Raw genomic sequence first — 17,230 nt, forward strand, 5'->3', positions numbered from 1 at the left:
CTAATGGTGGGACACCTGGAAACACACACACACACAAAGTGTAGACCTCCGTAACTCCACCGGCTAGAAACACAAACCCTTCTCTGATGTTCCAATCTGTATCGACAGCATGGCCCGGCATCATCCTGCACCAGCCCGCATCACAACATATCATTAATTCATTACCTCAACGGAAGGTGCATTAGCGTGCGTCTCATTGCTTTTATAAAGAGCATCTATTAGAGGGAACTGAATGCTTAGACAGGCTAGTAAACTGTAGCCATGCAATTGGTGATGGTTCAATTGCATAGCACACGTAGCAATTAAAGCGCTAATATGTGTAAACCATGCTCAAGATTATCATTGGATTAACTACACTTTCTAAATGCCCACCCAAATGCCCTTGAGTAGGACGGCTCAGCAGCTGTTAGATGGGGGTGTTGATAATTATGCAGATGATTTTTAGTGCTGCTGTTCAGGGCCTTTTCATTTGGCTGCAGGGGAATCTGATTGCGCCTCATTAGATCCATCGTGGGGAAATAGTTCACGCTTGTGGCCTTTTTCTCTCAGGGTGTGGGGTGGGAAAAACACAAGCAAGCACCACTGAACTTATATTTTCTCAAATGCAAAAATGTGAATCATTAAAATACAAAAAAACAAACTATGAGGCTGGTGACACCTCAGGGTTGATTCATTACAACGGCAAATGTCCCCAGGGGTGAGAACAACTCAAGTCAAAATTAAGAATTCTCTTAATTTGTACTGTACATCTAGTATTTCCTTGAGCAATGTAATAAAACACCAACATTGCGCCAATGAAAGTGAACCGAAGTGATGAAGTAAGAGAGGGCAGAATAATTTTGTTCATTTATTGGTCATGAATTATTAATATCATTAAATAAAGGTCGTTAGGAAGCATACGAATTTCCATTCTCCGTCTTTTATTTCTTGAGGGGAGACATTGACATTTTATCTGCTCAAACTTTAATAACAATGAAGAGCTTCATCTCAAGTGTGTAATCATTAACATAAAGACTATGTCTTTGTCAGATAATCGCTCTGAACATTACTTGACAATAGGATATTAGATATTAGGAACGTATTTGTCATATGTTTTTGGCAGGCTTCTATTTTACACCCTCCGCCGGGACTACGTACTTTCTGTCATTTGAACCAGGCGCTTCAGTGCCATCCCGCAGGTAACGTGACGTATCGCCGCATAGCAAATAACTGACTTTTTTTCTGCTACCTTTGAAGGAAAGCCGAGGGTATAGGTTCATTTCCCGTCATTGCTGTGTGTAAAACTGGAAGCTGCAGGGACAATCAGATGCAGCGTGACGTTTCCTTGGTCCCCACCCACAACCGTATGTCATGGTTTGGGGCGAGCCAATGAAGGGCAGGCTGGCTTTATGATGCAGCACGGGCTGGTCGGCGATGGAGGAGGCTGGCTGAAGATCATTATCCTCAGTCTTGTTTATTTCAGTTTGCGTGTGACTGTGACTCATTCAATTTTTGGGAAAGAGGAGCTATGTTACACTCCAAGGTGGAAACAAAGAACTCAGAGGTTGTTTTTTATTACATTTTATCTGTCTCTGATAGTGCTGCTGCAAATAGTGATTTGCGACCCCCCCCCCCCCCTCATTTGTTAGTGGCTGGGCATGAGTTATGAAGATTCCAATCAAATAGTATTTTTTTCTCCTATTCTCCTATTATTTGATTTGAAAATTTTTTACAAGCGTGACCCCATAAACATATCAGATATGATCCCATTTAATAATAATAAATACATAGAAAGCAAACCTACCTTTTAAAATGTTCCTAATTTGCTTAATATATTCAGAATAATGAGGTGGTGGCATTGTTTCCTAAATTTGTATTCCGGATGAATACAATCCACCAATTATACTGAGTTATGCTAATTACCTACTTGACTGGATCACATATTAAGAGATTTAAGAGTCATTAATTCCGCTGACATAAAGAGGGCACCCATCAAAAAAAAAGAAAAGAAAGAAAAAATGACAAAACTATAATGGAAGAGATTAAACATTTAGAATAACCTGCTTCAAAAAAAAAAAAGGAGTGAAAAATACAATATGTTTCCTGAAAAACAAGCAGCCAGCATAAAATAAACAGCTGTTGAAGCTCAGAGTTCAGCTCATTGTTTCGCTGTCCATGGTGCTGATAATCAGCTCTCAGGCACTAATGGCACGTTTCCTCATTAATCTGTGAATATGAATGGGAAAAGAAGAATTGGAGGAACTGGAAATATTTAAACTGGATTTATTTTAGTAAGGTTTGTATCTTACAGTCACAATGACGTCAAATAATCCTCATTCAGAACAAACTGCATTAAAATGGATTTTTGTCAAAAAGGCGATTTTATGATTTCTCTCTCTATTTCAGAATTAACAGAAGAAGGTATAATTAACAACTTTTGACACTTTTGATCGTGTTAAACTTGACCTATTAAGGTTAAAACACTCAACACTGTGATCTCAGACACATGAAAATAAACGAGCGTTGTTTTGAGCAAATCAAAGATGAGCTGTCTGGTTATCACGACATCATGCAGAAGGACTCCAGGAGTCTTTGTCACACCCAGCACTTAAATCAATGTTTATCGATTTCATTAGGCTGAAATGAAGAGGCGTCAACGTCCTGGTTATAAAGGACGAGGGGCCGGAGCTGTTCGCCAAGAGGACCGATCTGCAGCGCCACCTGGTGGTCGTACATTTACCCTACATCACAGCCGCTGCTTTCTGTGCAGCTTTAAAAAATCCGTTTAGCATCAAAACTGCGACGTCCAGGAAGTTTGAACATTTTATTTCTAGTATTCCTAAAACGGATTCGTGAGCTATTAAGAACTACTTTACTACTACTACTACTACTACTACTACTACTACAGGAGGCGAGGGTCAGCATCGGGTGGAGGATGCATCATTCCTGTAAGAATAAGCTTCCGCAAAAATAAAAAATAAAAACAGCAACCTACCACTCTCAGGCTCTGCAATGTTGAACGCACTGACACGGCGGTCTGGTTTCCAAAGTTTGATTGAGTTGTGATAAAATAAAAAAAAAGAGCAGATATCCACATGAGAAAGAAAAACCTGAAAGACGCGACTCTTCTTTCAGCCCGACTGCAGGGTCCCATCTGGCTAATTGCCTTGCCCATGAATCTTGAAGTTGATACCGCGAGAACGAGACTTGGAGGGAAGCGGCGATTGGAATCCTCTCTCAATATTATTTGTCAATACATTTCACAACAATGCAAGAATACAAGTATTTACGTACTACATAGTTGGCAACAGCAGCAGCAATAAATAAAACGCAACTCAAAGAGATTTGTAAGGAAATTATATGCTTCAAGGTATATATATTTTTGTGTGTGCAAATTTAGTAGTAATTGTAAAATAAAATATGCACGAAATCAAGGATAATAATAGAAAAACGTATAAAATCATTATTAATAAATGTAAGTCCTGAATTACTTTGTAAATTTAATTTATGATTAATTATTTCATTTCATTTAAATGCAGCATTGTAAATGAGGCACAAAAGTCCAAAATAAGATGTAAGCTTGAATTTAAACATATTGATGATTAGTATTTGTGGGAACCTCCAATTAACCTCCAGCAGATGGTCTCAAACAATAAAGAAAACCATGCAGTTAGAGATATTTGTATGTAATAGAGACAACTTCAAAATCCCTTCTTGATGTAAGAAATACTACTAATGTAGTATCTTATATCAAATAAATGTAGGAGCAAGAAATAAATAATTGAAGAACAAGAATGTGTGAAAACCTCTCAAATTTAAATTCTAAAAGAAAAATATATTTGCTTTATCTGAAATGTTATTTCATTTCCCCTATATTAAATGTTTGTTGTTAATAAAGTTTTTTTATATATATATATATTTTGTTATGTAATATTTCATTGCTTCTAGTGCCATCTGTCGGTCGAATATTAGTTAGTATAAAATTGAAATTTTATCACAGAAATCATTTTAAGAATATTTCCCGGCTCTGGGCCTTCAAATATTCTATTATTAGAGCTAATGAAATGTTATCAAAAATATAAACATAATAAAAAAGGAACAAAGCAGTTACCTTGTTTGTCCGGTTGACAAAAAAAGACGCACCACATCCGGTCCGGCAGATAAATCAGTCCGCAACAGGCACGTTTACGTGTGAAGTCGTGCATTAATGTGGCCCGTGTTATTAACAGCGATTAATTTAAAACGAATTGCAGACCACATAAATCTAAGACAAAAGGCGACTGTGTCGAGACTCTTAAATTCACGCGCGTTCTACGATTTATTAGCTGGAGACGTCGCTCGTAAAGAAACAAGATACATGTCAAAGCAACCGAAGAGAACCTGCACTGACAACATGACCATCAAAAAGATCGGGACTCACGACGGCACGTTTCACTGCGATGAAGTTCTCGCTTGCTTCTTTCTGCGTCAGCTGCCCGAGTACAAGGTAAGTTCACTCCCTGCCGTGGAGTGTTGCGTTTTTATTTCATAAAAGTATCTAATTCTACTCTTCAATTGTGTTATCTTTTTGCAATTCAGAAGGGGGTGCTACTGCGCAGAGAGATAAGCGATAGTGTGTAAAACAGGCCGGATTAATGCTAAGGGATAAACAAAATATATATATACAACTATGTTTATTTGCTTGTCTTGTTTGTGCCTTATGAAAACAATAAATGAGTAACTGAAGGAAACACAACTGCAGTTTTATACAATCAGTAACTACTTTCCCCCTGATCAGCGTTAATTACAGTATTAATCCACCTCCTTAAAACACTTGCAACAAAAACGTTGATAAAAGCATTGTGAGGCTTATGCACTTACCTAAACCAATTGTTTATGCATGAAGACAAATGATTGCAGATCATTGTCTTCATTTTTTATTTGTATTGTTAAATGTCGATGATTTATGTACTAAGGACTTTCAACGGAAACAAGACCGCAAGGGCTTTTATGAAATGCTCCTCTTAGACAGGATGTTTGACTGTATTTGTACTGTAATACATGCTACTGTGTGACTGTACTTGTACCCTAACATTCTACCTAATAAATATATTCATCATCATCCACAAAGCTTTTTGTTCACTGTACAGGATGCTGAGATCATTCGGACCAGGGATCTGACCCGGCTGGCGGGGTGCGACGTTGTTGTCGACGTGGGAGGAGAGTTTGACCCAAAGAGGCATCGATATGACCATCATCAGAGGTACAAGCTCGGCTCTACGCGTCTGCAGTCAGTGGTAGAAACGTCGTAGTACATTGATATTCATTCATTATCAGTCACATGATTAACCAAACTCAAGCAAGTCCAGCTGATTCTTCTCTTCGTGATTCATGCTTGTTAGTTTGGCAGTTATACATGAAGAGCGGTATTTCACTAATTGCTTCAGGATTCAATTCAGTAACATTTGAGGACACATCCTTCTGACATCTAACTGAATCAACCAGTCTGGACTGCATTGTTACCGAAAATTCCAAATTGATCCAGAATCCAGGATCTCTTCTGGATTATCACCTACATTTATTCATCGGATTCTAGTAATCTGGCGATCTCAAAACCTCGCCTCGGCGGAGGTAAATATATAACAGTAAGAGCATGACACAAGGCCTTCAAAGATGTATTTTGCTCAATAAACTATTTACTCTTCTTTCATGAGATGGATGTGAAGATTGATCATTAAGAACCACTGAATGGCCATTTAATAGGAAGCTGGAGCCAGCAGCTAGTGTGGCTGTAGAGTGAAGAGACCCAGTCCAGATCCACTTTATCTTTACTGGAAGCTAAACTAGCATTCCATTAGTTCCATCTTTTTATTAGATCAGAGGATTATAGTGTCATGTAGACGGCAAAAACATCTTAATTTGAAGCCAAATTACAAAAAAATGGCCACCATTTTCCTTCCTTCTTATTTTGCAGTTAGACAAACTTCTAATTTGAAAGGCTACCCAGACATGCGATGTAGAAGTGGCTGTAAGGGTTTGAGGGAGGAGATTCATTCTGTCAACACAGATTGAACCTTAACAAATAAAAACAGATAAGATTACATTTGAGACTGTTCCTGCTAGCGATCTGCAGCCCTAACCGGAAATAAATCAGCCAAATATAATTTTGACACGGGTGTGATGCTGAATGCGGTCTTTGTTTCACAGATAATTCTAATTCATGAACTGTATTGGTACATTCTGTATTTTAATATGCTTCTGCTGGATGTGTTTTACTTCCAGGTCAGAAGAGAAAGGAGTCGACGTGACTTCTTCTCCTACATTCTCAAAATATCTGGAAAGCATGATAACTTGCAGCATGTGTCAACATAGGCATTTGTTGTTCTCCTAATTATAATGCAAAATGTTTAATGGCGTATCTTTGAGGTATAAATATTGAGTTATGGGAGGTTGGGTTGTAGAGCCAGCCTGGAGGTCTGGAGATCATTACAGCTTCAGTAAGACTGTTTAGTTGATATTTAAATGGATTAAAATGGATGGAAGGGAACATTCCCCAAGGTCTGTGCTAAAGTGTTAATAATTTGATGTACGGTGCTCTCATACAGCGTGTTTCTCCCAATCCCTCAAAATATAAGGATGACGTGAAATTATTGCCCATTAATAATATCCTGGGAATGTGCAAAGGCTCCTCAAGCAACCGGGAATACTGGAATTATAAAATTTGGGAAACATTCAATTCAATAAAGGCATTCTTTTCCATTGATAGGCAAAAAAAGAAAAGAAAAACGGTGCAGCTGATGCAGTATGGGAGTTGTAGTGGATTTTAGGTTAAAATGATGATGAGGTTAAAAATAGATTCATCCCATTTTGGTCATTTCCTATGAGATGCAAACATCTTTGACTAACTCATAACTTCCCTTCGATAGGCTTTTTGCTATGTCATTCTATTTTCCTCACATTCACATCCGTCTTCTTATAATCCGCATAGAAATACTTCAGCGTGGCCAATTAACCCTTTAATAGCAGTGATCACCCCTCCCTAGCATGTCACTCATTCATGTGACAGTCTCTGTTGTGCTGCAACCCATGCATCCTAATTAAGCCTGCATTAGATGACCAGCGACGGCCGTGAGCTGGAGCCGACCCGTTTCAATGTGGCAGAACCTCCGGTGGCTCTCCTTTGAAATGTGGAGCATGCTTCCTCTCTTCTGTCAATGCGAGCCACTCTCGGCAGCTGAAAGGAGTATTTATAGATTCATAGCCCTTTAATTGATATCTGATACACAGAGCAGCAGACATTTACTGAAGAGAACATTTACCTCCCAAACTCTGCTTTGGCACTCAGCCCTGAATAGCATCTGCTTATAAAAGCATATTTTAGATTTGACAATTGGTAGAAGCTGATTTCCATTCCCTTTATTGTACATGGATCCTCTGATACATTATAGTTACTAAGATGATTAATTTAGGGCTAAAGTTGCTTTAATTGTTGATTATTCTTTCTACGCTTACAGATTGGAATGCCTTCTATATCCTGATGTAGCCGCTGAGGCTATAAGAGGTTTGTTCACTGATATGACAATAATGGGTAAATATAAAATAAATATCAATAAACGGGTTAAATGTCAATATATATAAAATTACATTAACAGGTGTGTGTGTGTTCACATGAAGCTAAGAAAAAAACTGAACTTTTTTGCACATAGGGATGCAAATAGGGAACAGATTCAATCAATTATTTAATTAAATGTAATTGTAATTTATAAATCAAATGTGATTGCACCTCTCCCATCCAGCGTGAGCACTTGTTTTTGAACACGACGTGTTGCTAGTGTATGTCTTTGTCATTATGCATGCAAATAAAGATGGTACAAACACACACAATGAAATTCCATTAACACCCATAGTGGGCCCGTGTACACAATCCACACATACACACACACACACATATATATATATATGTAGGGGCCCCTTAACATGCAGAGGGGGAATAGGGTGAAGGCGCCGCAGCTGTCGGCGCGCCCGGAGTGTTTTGCAGGGGGTCGGTGCCTTGCTCAAAGGCACCTCAGCAGTGCCCTGGAGGTAGACCTCTCTCCAGCCACCAGTGCCCACTCTATATTTTCACTGGGTTGGGACTTGGACCGGTGAACCTCCGGTTCCCAACCGCAGTCCCAACCTTCTCACCCACTCTGAATATCCTCGGGTCAGCTAACGGAATGTCTTCCCTCTGTTCAGGACCTTTGGGGAGAGTTTCCACAGTCTGTGTCCGGAGAAGCCGTGGGTGACCAAGCTCAGCTCGGCCGGCCTGGTCTACCTGCACTTTGGTCGTCAGCTGCTGGCCCAGCTGACGAAGCTGGTGGAGAACGACAAGCAGCTGGATGTGCTCTTTGACAAGGTGAGAGTGAAAACGTCCCGTTTGGAGCAGCAGTAGATTATTTCCCTCACCTCACATGTATCAGAGACGTCGCCTTCACCGGTGAACTGAACCCGAGCATCTTCGTTTGGTCATGAAGATGGAGGACAGAGAACGGAAAGGTTTACAGAGACCCAAAGAGAAAATCCAGCTTGTCAATTACTTTGGTAAAATTAATTACATGGGAATTAAAATGCATTTATGTCCACACTGGTTGTTATAAATATGCCACCACTTTCTGTGGAAACCCCTTATTACTTATTTCATTGGCATTAAGCTTCCATCAGACAGCTGGCAGCAGAATGCGGTTAGAAATGAAAGGGGAGCGATGGGGGGGGGGGGGTGTTCCGCTGCCAGATTCAAAGCGAGCGCACTGCTGTTAGATCGAAGGCGTCTCAGACAGCCGGGCCAGGAGGCCCTGGCACACAGAACCGTCTCAATGTCCAAGCATGTTAAGCCGTCACATCTTCAGTTTCCTTTTATTACAACCGTTAAAACATTGGCTTTTTGATGTGTCCGTTTGCTTAAAGCAACACAGAATCCTATTACTCATGGCTGTGGCTTTCATAATGCTCAGATGTCGCATCTACCTACTTTAGACATTCTCAACCTCTAGTTTTGCCCCTAAACTCCGTTCTGCTTGTGAGGCGTTTATAAAATGTCAACTGTTTGGTGGTTGACCTTCTGTTGCACTGTGGAGTTGTCTTCTCCTTGCTAAATGTGTCTCTGCGTGTCCACTCATCTTCTATTTATGCTCGGAGTCTTTGCTAATGAACTGTAAAATAGCCACAATTTATCTTTACCTTTGGGTTTAATGGCCCAAACGTTTACTTAAGTCTTCACTTACTGCCCCGCACAATGTGACCCAACAGACTTCAATCAGGGTAATGTAATCCTAATGCATTATTCTCCGTACAGTCGCTGTTTTGCAAGGGCAACAGGGTTTATTGCTTTTTCTTTTTTTCCCTGTCAAGCTGGTTCTGCACCTCTCCTGTCACATGTGTCTTTTAACTACTCAAAGCTGTACGAGAACTTTGTGGAGGAGGTGGATGCTGTAGACAATGGCGTTTCACAGTGCGACGGGGAGGCCCGCTACTCCATCTCCACCACTCTGAGCGCGCGTGTCGCCCACCTGAACCCACGCTGGAACAGCAAGAGCCAGGACTCTGAGGTGAGGGAGCGTGGAATGCATAGCGACACAACAGAGGGAGTGTCCTGATGCAGGATTGTCTTTTACCATTTGACAGGTTAATGAGATTATTTGTTGATTTGTATTTATCATATTAGATCATTAAAATAAAAAAAAATGTTTTTAATTTTTAGAATCAAATGGCTTTACTGAGACATTATGAAAACCTAAAAAAATTAGAGTTAATTATTATTTAAATGTTTTTTCAGGAGTAAGGTTTAGGATTGATGTGAGGAAATAATTTTGCCTGGTAAATCTTCCCTTACGCAAAATAGAAAAGAATGTAATAGCATCACAAAATTTAAGAAACAACACTTTTCATAAAAAGGTGGTTGAAGTTTATAGCCAAACAAACGGATAATTCATGTTCTGTTGGATATTGTGCCCTGAATCACAGCGTGAGAAAGTTGGATTCACATTATCACAGTGCTCTGCGGAAGCAATACCTGCAGGGAAGCAGCGCCTCTATTATGCAGACTCGCATGCACAAGACTCCAACGATGGTTGAACTCCCAGTTTGAAGGCAGACTGGCCTGGTGAACTCTGAAGAGAGGCTGCAGTCCTGAAAGAACAAACCAAAATGAGTTCATCTCTTTTATCCACCACTGTTTAACCTCAGTTCAAGGTGGATTGACTTCACTGAGCAAGGACTAAAATGATTTTCAAGGAGTTCAAGAGATGTTTTCCCATCAAATTAATATCTTGAGTTTAGTACATTGTTTAAAATCAATATTAAATTCTTGCTCTACCTCTAACGGTAGCATCGATGTGTACACCTGATTTCACCAGGAGGGTTTCAGAAAGGCTCTGAAGATGGTCGGGGAGGAGTTCCTGGACCGGCTGGACTTCTACCAGTCCTCCTGGCTGCCGGCTCGAGCTGTGGTGGCAGAGGCTCTCAAGGGCCGGCATCAGGTACACAACTATTCAGTCTGAGGTGTAGTGTCATTTGTCAGCTTTTTGTAGCTTGGCTCTTGAGACCTGGAAAAAGATCATCATCATCATCCATTGTTATTATAACTGTAGTATAAAGAATCATTTATCAGCATTAATGAATGAACTTTTATGCTGTCAAAGCGGCTGTATCGTCTCATCGGCGTATATCGACATATTCTAATCCACAGTGTATTCAAAAGATGGCAAATAAAGAACTAAATGTAATCAGTTAAAATTGTTGATCCATTAGTTGGAATAAAGGGGTTCCCGGGTGATGTGGAAAAAACACTAGATTAATTATATTTTAGTGTGGATCCAAATAGATATCATTTTTTTATTGAGGAATGAAAATATTCATAAAATGTTTCACAGGAAGATTTCTTGTGCATTCATAAAAAATAAATTAAAACTTAATCTAAGTTTTTTTCTTTAATTCTCCTTGTGTTGCAGGTAGATGCCAGTGGGGAGATAGTCGTGTTCTCCCAGGGTGGCTGCCCCTGGAAGGAGCATCTGTTTGCCCTGGAGAAGGAGCTGCAGGATGAGAAGCCCATTATGTTTGTCCTTTATCCTGACCAGAATGGACAGTGGAGGGTCCAGTGTGTCCCTGCTGGGCTCAACACCTTCCATAACAGGTGGAAATTCAAGCCTTATTTTTTAGCTAAAGTAGGAGTAAATAAAGGTTACTTGTGACCCAACCTGAAGGGAGTCTCATGCAGGATTTAGCTTAGCATAGAACTCAAATGGAGAACTTAAACACAGTGACAGGCACAGGTCTTGAGCCTGTTGTTTTTAGAGGAGCTCTGATAATGAGCTCACAGAAGCTTGAAATGCTTAGCAGACCATTTGACAACTGTTGATGTGTTGTCCAGTGAGGGGATTCACCTGCTGCGAAAAAAATCACTTGTTTGTAGGATGAGCATGATCATCTAGCCAAGGTGGAGGTTTTATTTGCATATTGCTCTCTGAGGAATAAAAAAGGATGTAAACTTTCCATCACCTCAGCAGAGACGCTTGAGACGGTCCTCCATCAAACCCTGAGCTTCAAACGCAGCTTTCAGTTTTGCTGGTTTAGACAAAGAGCCAATGTGTGTGAGTTAGTCAGATGTTGACACTTTTCCAGTTTGGATTTGTCACCATTGAAGGGGAATTGTCTACCTGAGGAGCCCCTCGCGCTCTGACCGCCAGTGCTGCCTTAATGACGTCAGCAGCATCCCCACCAGAGTCCTGTAATGTGTGTGCTGCTGGAAGGCTCTGCCGTAAATCCCAGCGTAGCACCTACATGATGTATGGCCAGGAAAACAGGCCTCCGGTTTATTGTGCAAAACACATTTCAGTTTCATATTTCACCTATGTTGGATTCGGATGTTATGCTGCAGGGTTTGATGAATCATGTCTTTTATCGATCTGCGTCCTCCATGTGCACGAGACGGATGGGGGGAAAACACATTTCAAGGGTTATTGCTTTTTACAGGTAAAGAGATGGACAATATCGGTCTGTTTTGTTTTAAACTCCATTCTCCAGATTCAGTAAGCCCTTAATAAGAGAAGTCTCTTATTAAGTCTTTCGTCTCTTCTTGCTCCCTGTAAAGAGCAAACCGATCCTCAGTTTAGACTGACACTCGAGGCACCTATCTGCTCCTTTGATGAAAGTGATTCCATATATTGTACTGTTTGTGATACAGATTTGGGATTGTTCCATTTAAAACCACATATGTCTCTTTCTTGGCTTTAGATGCCACAATGGCTGCAGCTGGTCTCTAAGACACGAGTCCCTTGATGAGTCCGCCTTTTTGCTGCTGTCTTGGCTTTGACACATGTTGTTGCCGATGCACTGTGGGTTGCCCGGAATGAGAGAGGGGGAATAGCTTTTTGATTTGGTTCTGATATGACCAGTGACTGCTCTATTTTCACCTCTTTCGATGAAGCCCCTCTCCTCTTGGCTCTCCCATTAGAGTTTTTTCTTCATGTCCGTCTCTCATACTCCTTTTTCTTGTATTTCTGTCTCATAATAATCTGCTACTATTTCATCACCTTTTCCCTGTCATTCTTGTTTTTCCCACATGAATCCTATTTCCCCCCCGTTGTCCCTCCTCTACCCCCCCCCCCCCCCCAACCTCTCACACCTTCCACCTCACCCGTCCTGTGGACCTTTATTTTCCCCCTGACTGCTGCAAAATCTCATCAGGTGGCAGTGCTTTCAACCGAGAACGCGGGACATGACGTGTTGATGTGGAGCGCTTCAAAGGCGTAATTTCATGTAAACATGATGTGTGGTGCTTTACAGGAACAATGGCTTGCTGGTTGGATAAAAAAAAAACTAGCTACAGATGGCTCTTGCTTTGGGAGGCTTCCTCACAGGTTGTGCTGTATGTGCCAATTTTGCGAAGGGGGTGTTGTTATCACCTGTGTCCCTGCTACTGCACCTGTGGGAAACCTGGTCTATTTTTATCAGCATTACATTACTAAGGAGATGGGAGATGAGAGACGGAAGAGAGGAGTGGAAGCGATTCTTCCGTGGAGGTGGGCTGCATAGGATGATTCTATAACGAGAGCTGAACCAGAGAATGTGCTTGGCTGGTTCTGAAACACACTGGCTGCTGTCAGTTATCGCCTGTGTCTTTGCATTACGACTGCAACCAATGAGCATTCCTTTTTACATATGGAGTTCTTTTCTGCCACCAATAAAAATGTGATGTGAAAAAAGCCCGTCACAGCTTCCAAAAGCCCTGTGTGACATCATCAGGTGTCTGACAGGTAATCCAAAAAAAGTCCAACTGATTATATATGAGTGAAAGAAACGCAGCAGAATAATAATATATTTACAATTTGGTGTTTAAAATTCACATTTTACATTCAGCTTTGTCCATTATTCTATCTAATCAGCTAGACATTTTACATAATAAATATAGTCAAAACTTGATATTAAAATTTGCAGTGAGACTGAAATAAAACCATGATATTTTTTGCATTTTATTTTTAAAGCAGCAAAAATCTGTTCTTTGGTTTTTTTGCTCCCTCCTCAGCCTTCTGTTGATATCATTTGTGTAAATCACCAATGTGGTCCATATTGAGATGGACAAATCTTGAAGTCTAGAATGGGCAGTGCAGGAAGGAGGATTCACACCCTCTGCATGAATACAAGAATCTCTCGTCATCTTGCAGAGGGAAGCTGAACAGAAGGTAGACGTTCTGTTGCGGTAACACTAAACACATGCTGTCGATCGGTTTTGTGTTTCAATAACCAGATATCTACCGCATATCTAATCTTGAGAAATCTCCCCCCCCCTCCGAATGAAGCGTGATTCCCAGTATCCGTCTCGTTAATTTGCTAATTGCGGGCTTATTTTTAGACGGGTCATCTTGACAATCCGAGCTTCCTGGCCTGTCACAGCAACAAGTCACCCCCCCCTCCTACTCCTTCCCTCATTACCAGCCCTGTTGACCTTTCCCACTGAGCTGGTTTTCCAGCTGTTCTGTGGAGCTATCGATTGTCTGATTCATTTAGCAGGGATTATGGGTTTGCTGTGCTTCCCTCTCCATGCTGTTGTATGACCGCTTTAATAAGTAGAAGATTGTGTAGACCTGAGATGATAGCACGGAGAGCAGCCCTGAAGAAGCAACGATGAGCTTCGGCGCACATGCACACATGACTTATTGGCTCTTGTGGGTCACTAAATGAGCTGGTGAAGCTCCTTGTCCTCTGACTGGGACGGTTTTAGAGGAGGTTTTATAGAATGGCAAATATTCAGAAGGAAGCACGTCTGGAAATGACAGCCTTCAAAACAGAAAACAAGAGAAAATTTCAAGTTGCAGTTAGGAAGAAAACGATGAGCTGGAGATTAATGTAACATAAAAAAAAGACATCTGAAGCTTTGTGTGGATTTATCCAAGTTTTAAGGTATTTTTTTTTTATCTCCGTTTCAGAAGCGTCAGAGGAAGTTAGTGGTGAGCAAAGCAGTGATGAACTAGAATTAAAGCAAATTCTGAGTGAAGTCTTACTGAATACATGAAACCATTAAAAAAAAAGCATCCTAAAAGCACTTGAGGATGGGCACATCCTAAAGAGAACTACCGCTGTGTTTAGAGTACCGGTAATGGCCAGAGGCACAGCTCCATGCAGCGGGGGGTAAAGGAGCTGCTTTACATTTTTATGAATTTTCAACCTGCGAATGTTGCATTCAGAGACGCTCTGCCGACGTTGGATCGTAAATCCTCCGAGAGGCGATCTTTCCCTCACTTTGAAAGATTGCCGGTTGACTGGGTGTATGGCCTCCTCAACTACCGTGCCAATCTGTGATCTTTCAGGGAAAACAACAATATCATGATTTAAGTCACATGATCGTGCTGCAAGTGATTGGCTCCATCAGTCCATAGCTGGTCATAGCGAATGTTGTTTTTCACATGTCCAGCACAAAGCAATGTGTCAACAGGAAGTGTGTCCATCTGTAAGCCAACTTTCCCTTCTGTCTTCCTGTACCAGGCTGTCCCTGCTGGAAAAGTGGCGCGGCATTCGCGACGAAGCTCTGTCAGAGCTCAGCGGGATCGAGGGCTGCATCTTCGTCCACGCTGGGGGCTTTATTGGCGGCAATAAGACTCAGGAAGGAGCCCTGGAGATGGCGAGGAGGACCCTGCAGGCTGCTGCTCAGCCACCTGCAAATGGAAGCAGTTGAAGGGCCGGGAGAGGAAGATCAAAAATACAATTTGTTCCGGGATTCAGCTTCTAAAGAGGGCAAGAGCAAGGATTCAAATGTTGGTGTGCTACCTTGCAGTTTGTTCATCTCAGGCAAGGTTAATGTTGATTTGTTCCGAATGGAGACTGTATGGAAATAACAACCAAACCGTGTTGGACCAGATCTCTGTATTCCTACAGCATAATCCAACACAGAGCCACTCTTAAATACGTTGGCTCATGTTCGGCTTCTTGTTTCTGCCTGTTCCTGTGAACATTGTTCTGTTTGGTTGTTCATTTTCTACAATAAAACCAAAACAAACAAAAATATATGGCTCATATTTCTTCATTAGATTATGTCTTGCAGTAAAAGCGATTGATTTTGTTAGTCATGCAAATCTGATGCAGACAACCCGCCCCGCCAGCGTCTTCAAAGCCTGTGAATACTATAGACACCGGGACTGGTTCATCCTTTCATTCCCAGCATGCTGACATTAAATGTAGCACTACAAAGAGAGACTGGGGCTACTTCTGCCCGGTTCTAGCATCAAAGCAACAATAATGAAGCCTGATTAATTCTGAGAAATGTCATGTTCAAACGCCACAAAGAGGAAGCGCCTTCTATCAGCCAGTGTCAGGACAAGGCTGCTGGCGGTTGGGTGAGCTTGCACAGTGAATTTCCCTCTACTAAATTTGCGGGATGCATCTTGAAATTTCTCATTGATGCTTCAGATTCTCTTCATTTTTCCTTTACTGCTGGCTCATCTTCCCATTCATCATTGATTCCTCTGTGCTCAGCATATTTGACCATCTATTTTCTCGCATGATTTTTTTTTTTTTGCGTTTCTTTCAACTGAAACAGACATTTTAATGTTGTGAGAGTCTGACACCAAAACACAAGCATTTATTGCCTGAGTTACGGTTTACACAGAAAACACCTTGTCAGAATGATACGGCTAACCTTAGTTTATAACGTCTCAACAGCGAGCTGCTGACTCCTGTTTCCTGTTTAGCTAAGAGAGCACTGCTGTTTTTAATAGCTTTGGTAAGGTGCTTTCTCTTGCATCTAATTTTGCACACACCTCTCACACACACACATTTTAGCATTATTGCTCCGCTTTTTTTGCCCTGGACCTTCGCCAACCTCTCAATCTAATCCATACACATTTGTGACGGCCTTTTACAGTCACATGGTTCACGCTGTAATCTCTGCCAACCTGCATTAGGCTCTTTTTCCATCGTTAACACTCCCTGAAGCAGCAGGCGGCTCATGGCTGTTGAACGCAGTGCTCTAATCGCAAGAGAAACATCAAGGGTAGAAGAAAATATAACCTGTAGTCTAATATGTATTGATCCGAGTTTCCAGCCTCTACTATGCTCTTGCGTATTTTAGAGTTATTCATGATCAAGTGCACTTGCATTGCTTGCTGTAAATCACAAGATGCTCAGAGTGTATTTTAGTGTTCTCAAAAGCTTTTCCCTCCTACGGGACCCGATGCACTTTTCAGCACTATGTCCTCTCCTGTCACCAAAGTACCTACAACAAGGCAGCATTTTCTAATACTTTGCTTTGTCAGCACAGATGATTTTCCATCTGCGGTGTGGTTTCTAACAACACAGCAACAAACCAGGCCTCTGCTGGGGCTCTAGTTGTAAGCACTTTTATACACCTCCAGCCCCTCCAGTCCCAGTGGGGCCACACTGTGGAAAAATGGCTACTGAGAGCTTCAGCAGAACACCTGCCCTGCCTGACCTGTTTTCAGTGGAATCAATCCCAAGAGAATGGACAGGATAGGTATAAGAAATGCTCTGCTGCTTTTGTATCTCTCTCTCTCTCCTTCTCTCCATCACTCCATCAGGCGTACTCCACGTGCAGCCAGGATGTGTATTTCATGCTCCTGGTTCTACTTACCATGACACAGATAATAGACCATGCATGCACTCTGCCTTACAATCTGTCAGACATTCTCCACTGTCTTTATCAGTTTACAAAATTATGCCAAAGTTGACTAAGATAGGATTATAGAGTTGAAAATGTTTCCCTGGAGAACATCCCGAATAGTCGCTG

The 17,230-nt window shown here is 41.4% G+C and overlaps 1 protein-coding gene across 1 annotated transcript; it reads left to right on the plus strand.

Annotated features, from left to right (window-relative positions):
* The first annotated feature begins 4,186 nt into the window (after nucleotides 1-4,186).
* Nucleotides 4,187-15,420, plus strand: myg1 (myg1 exonuclease). Its single transcript, XM_068742800.1, has 7 exons — nucleotides 4,187-4,465; nucleotides 5,109-5,221; nucleotides 8,194-8,353; nucleotides 9,393-9,542; nucleotides 10,350-10,472; nucleotides 10,944-11,125; nucleotides 14,974-15,420. Exons 1-7 carry the CDS (start codon nucleotides 4,187-4,189, stop codon nucleotides 15,161-15,163), a joined length of 1,197 nt encoding a protein of 398 aa, XP_068598901.1. The 3' UTR covers nucleotides 15,164-15,420.
* The last annotated feature ends 1,810 nt before the right edge of the window (nucleotides 15,421-17,230 follow it).

The sequence above is a fragment of the Brachionichthys hirsutus genome, chromosome 8 (genome assembly GCF_040956055.1).
Source record: "Brachionichthys hirsutus isolate HB-005 chromosome 8, CSIRO-AGI_Bhir_v1, whole genome shotgun sequence".
In the NCBI taxonomy this organism is placed as follows: Eukaryota; Metazoa; Chordata; class Actinopteri; order Lophiiformes; family Brachionichthyidae; genus Brachionichthys; species Brachionichthys hirsutus.

Excerpts from the sequence above, each read along its gene's own strand:
- myg1 (XM_068742800.1), top strand. The coding sequence starts at position 4,187 with ATGTGGCCCGTGTTATTAACAGCGATTAATTTAAAACGAATTGCAGAC. Across the intron at positions 8,354-9,392 it reads TGGATGTGCTCTTTGACAAG|CTGTACGAGAACTTTGTGGA; the intron begins GTGAGAGTGAAA and ends AACTACTCAAAG. Across the intron at positions 11,126-14,973 it reads CTCAACACCTTCCATAACAG|GCTGTCCCTGCTGGAAAAGT; the intron begins GTGGAAATTCAA and ends TTCCTGTACCAG.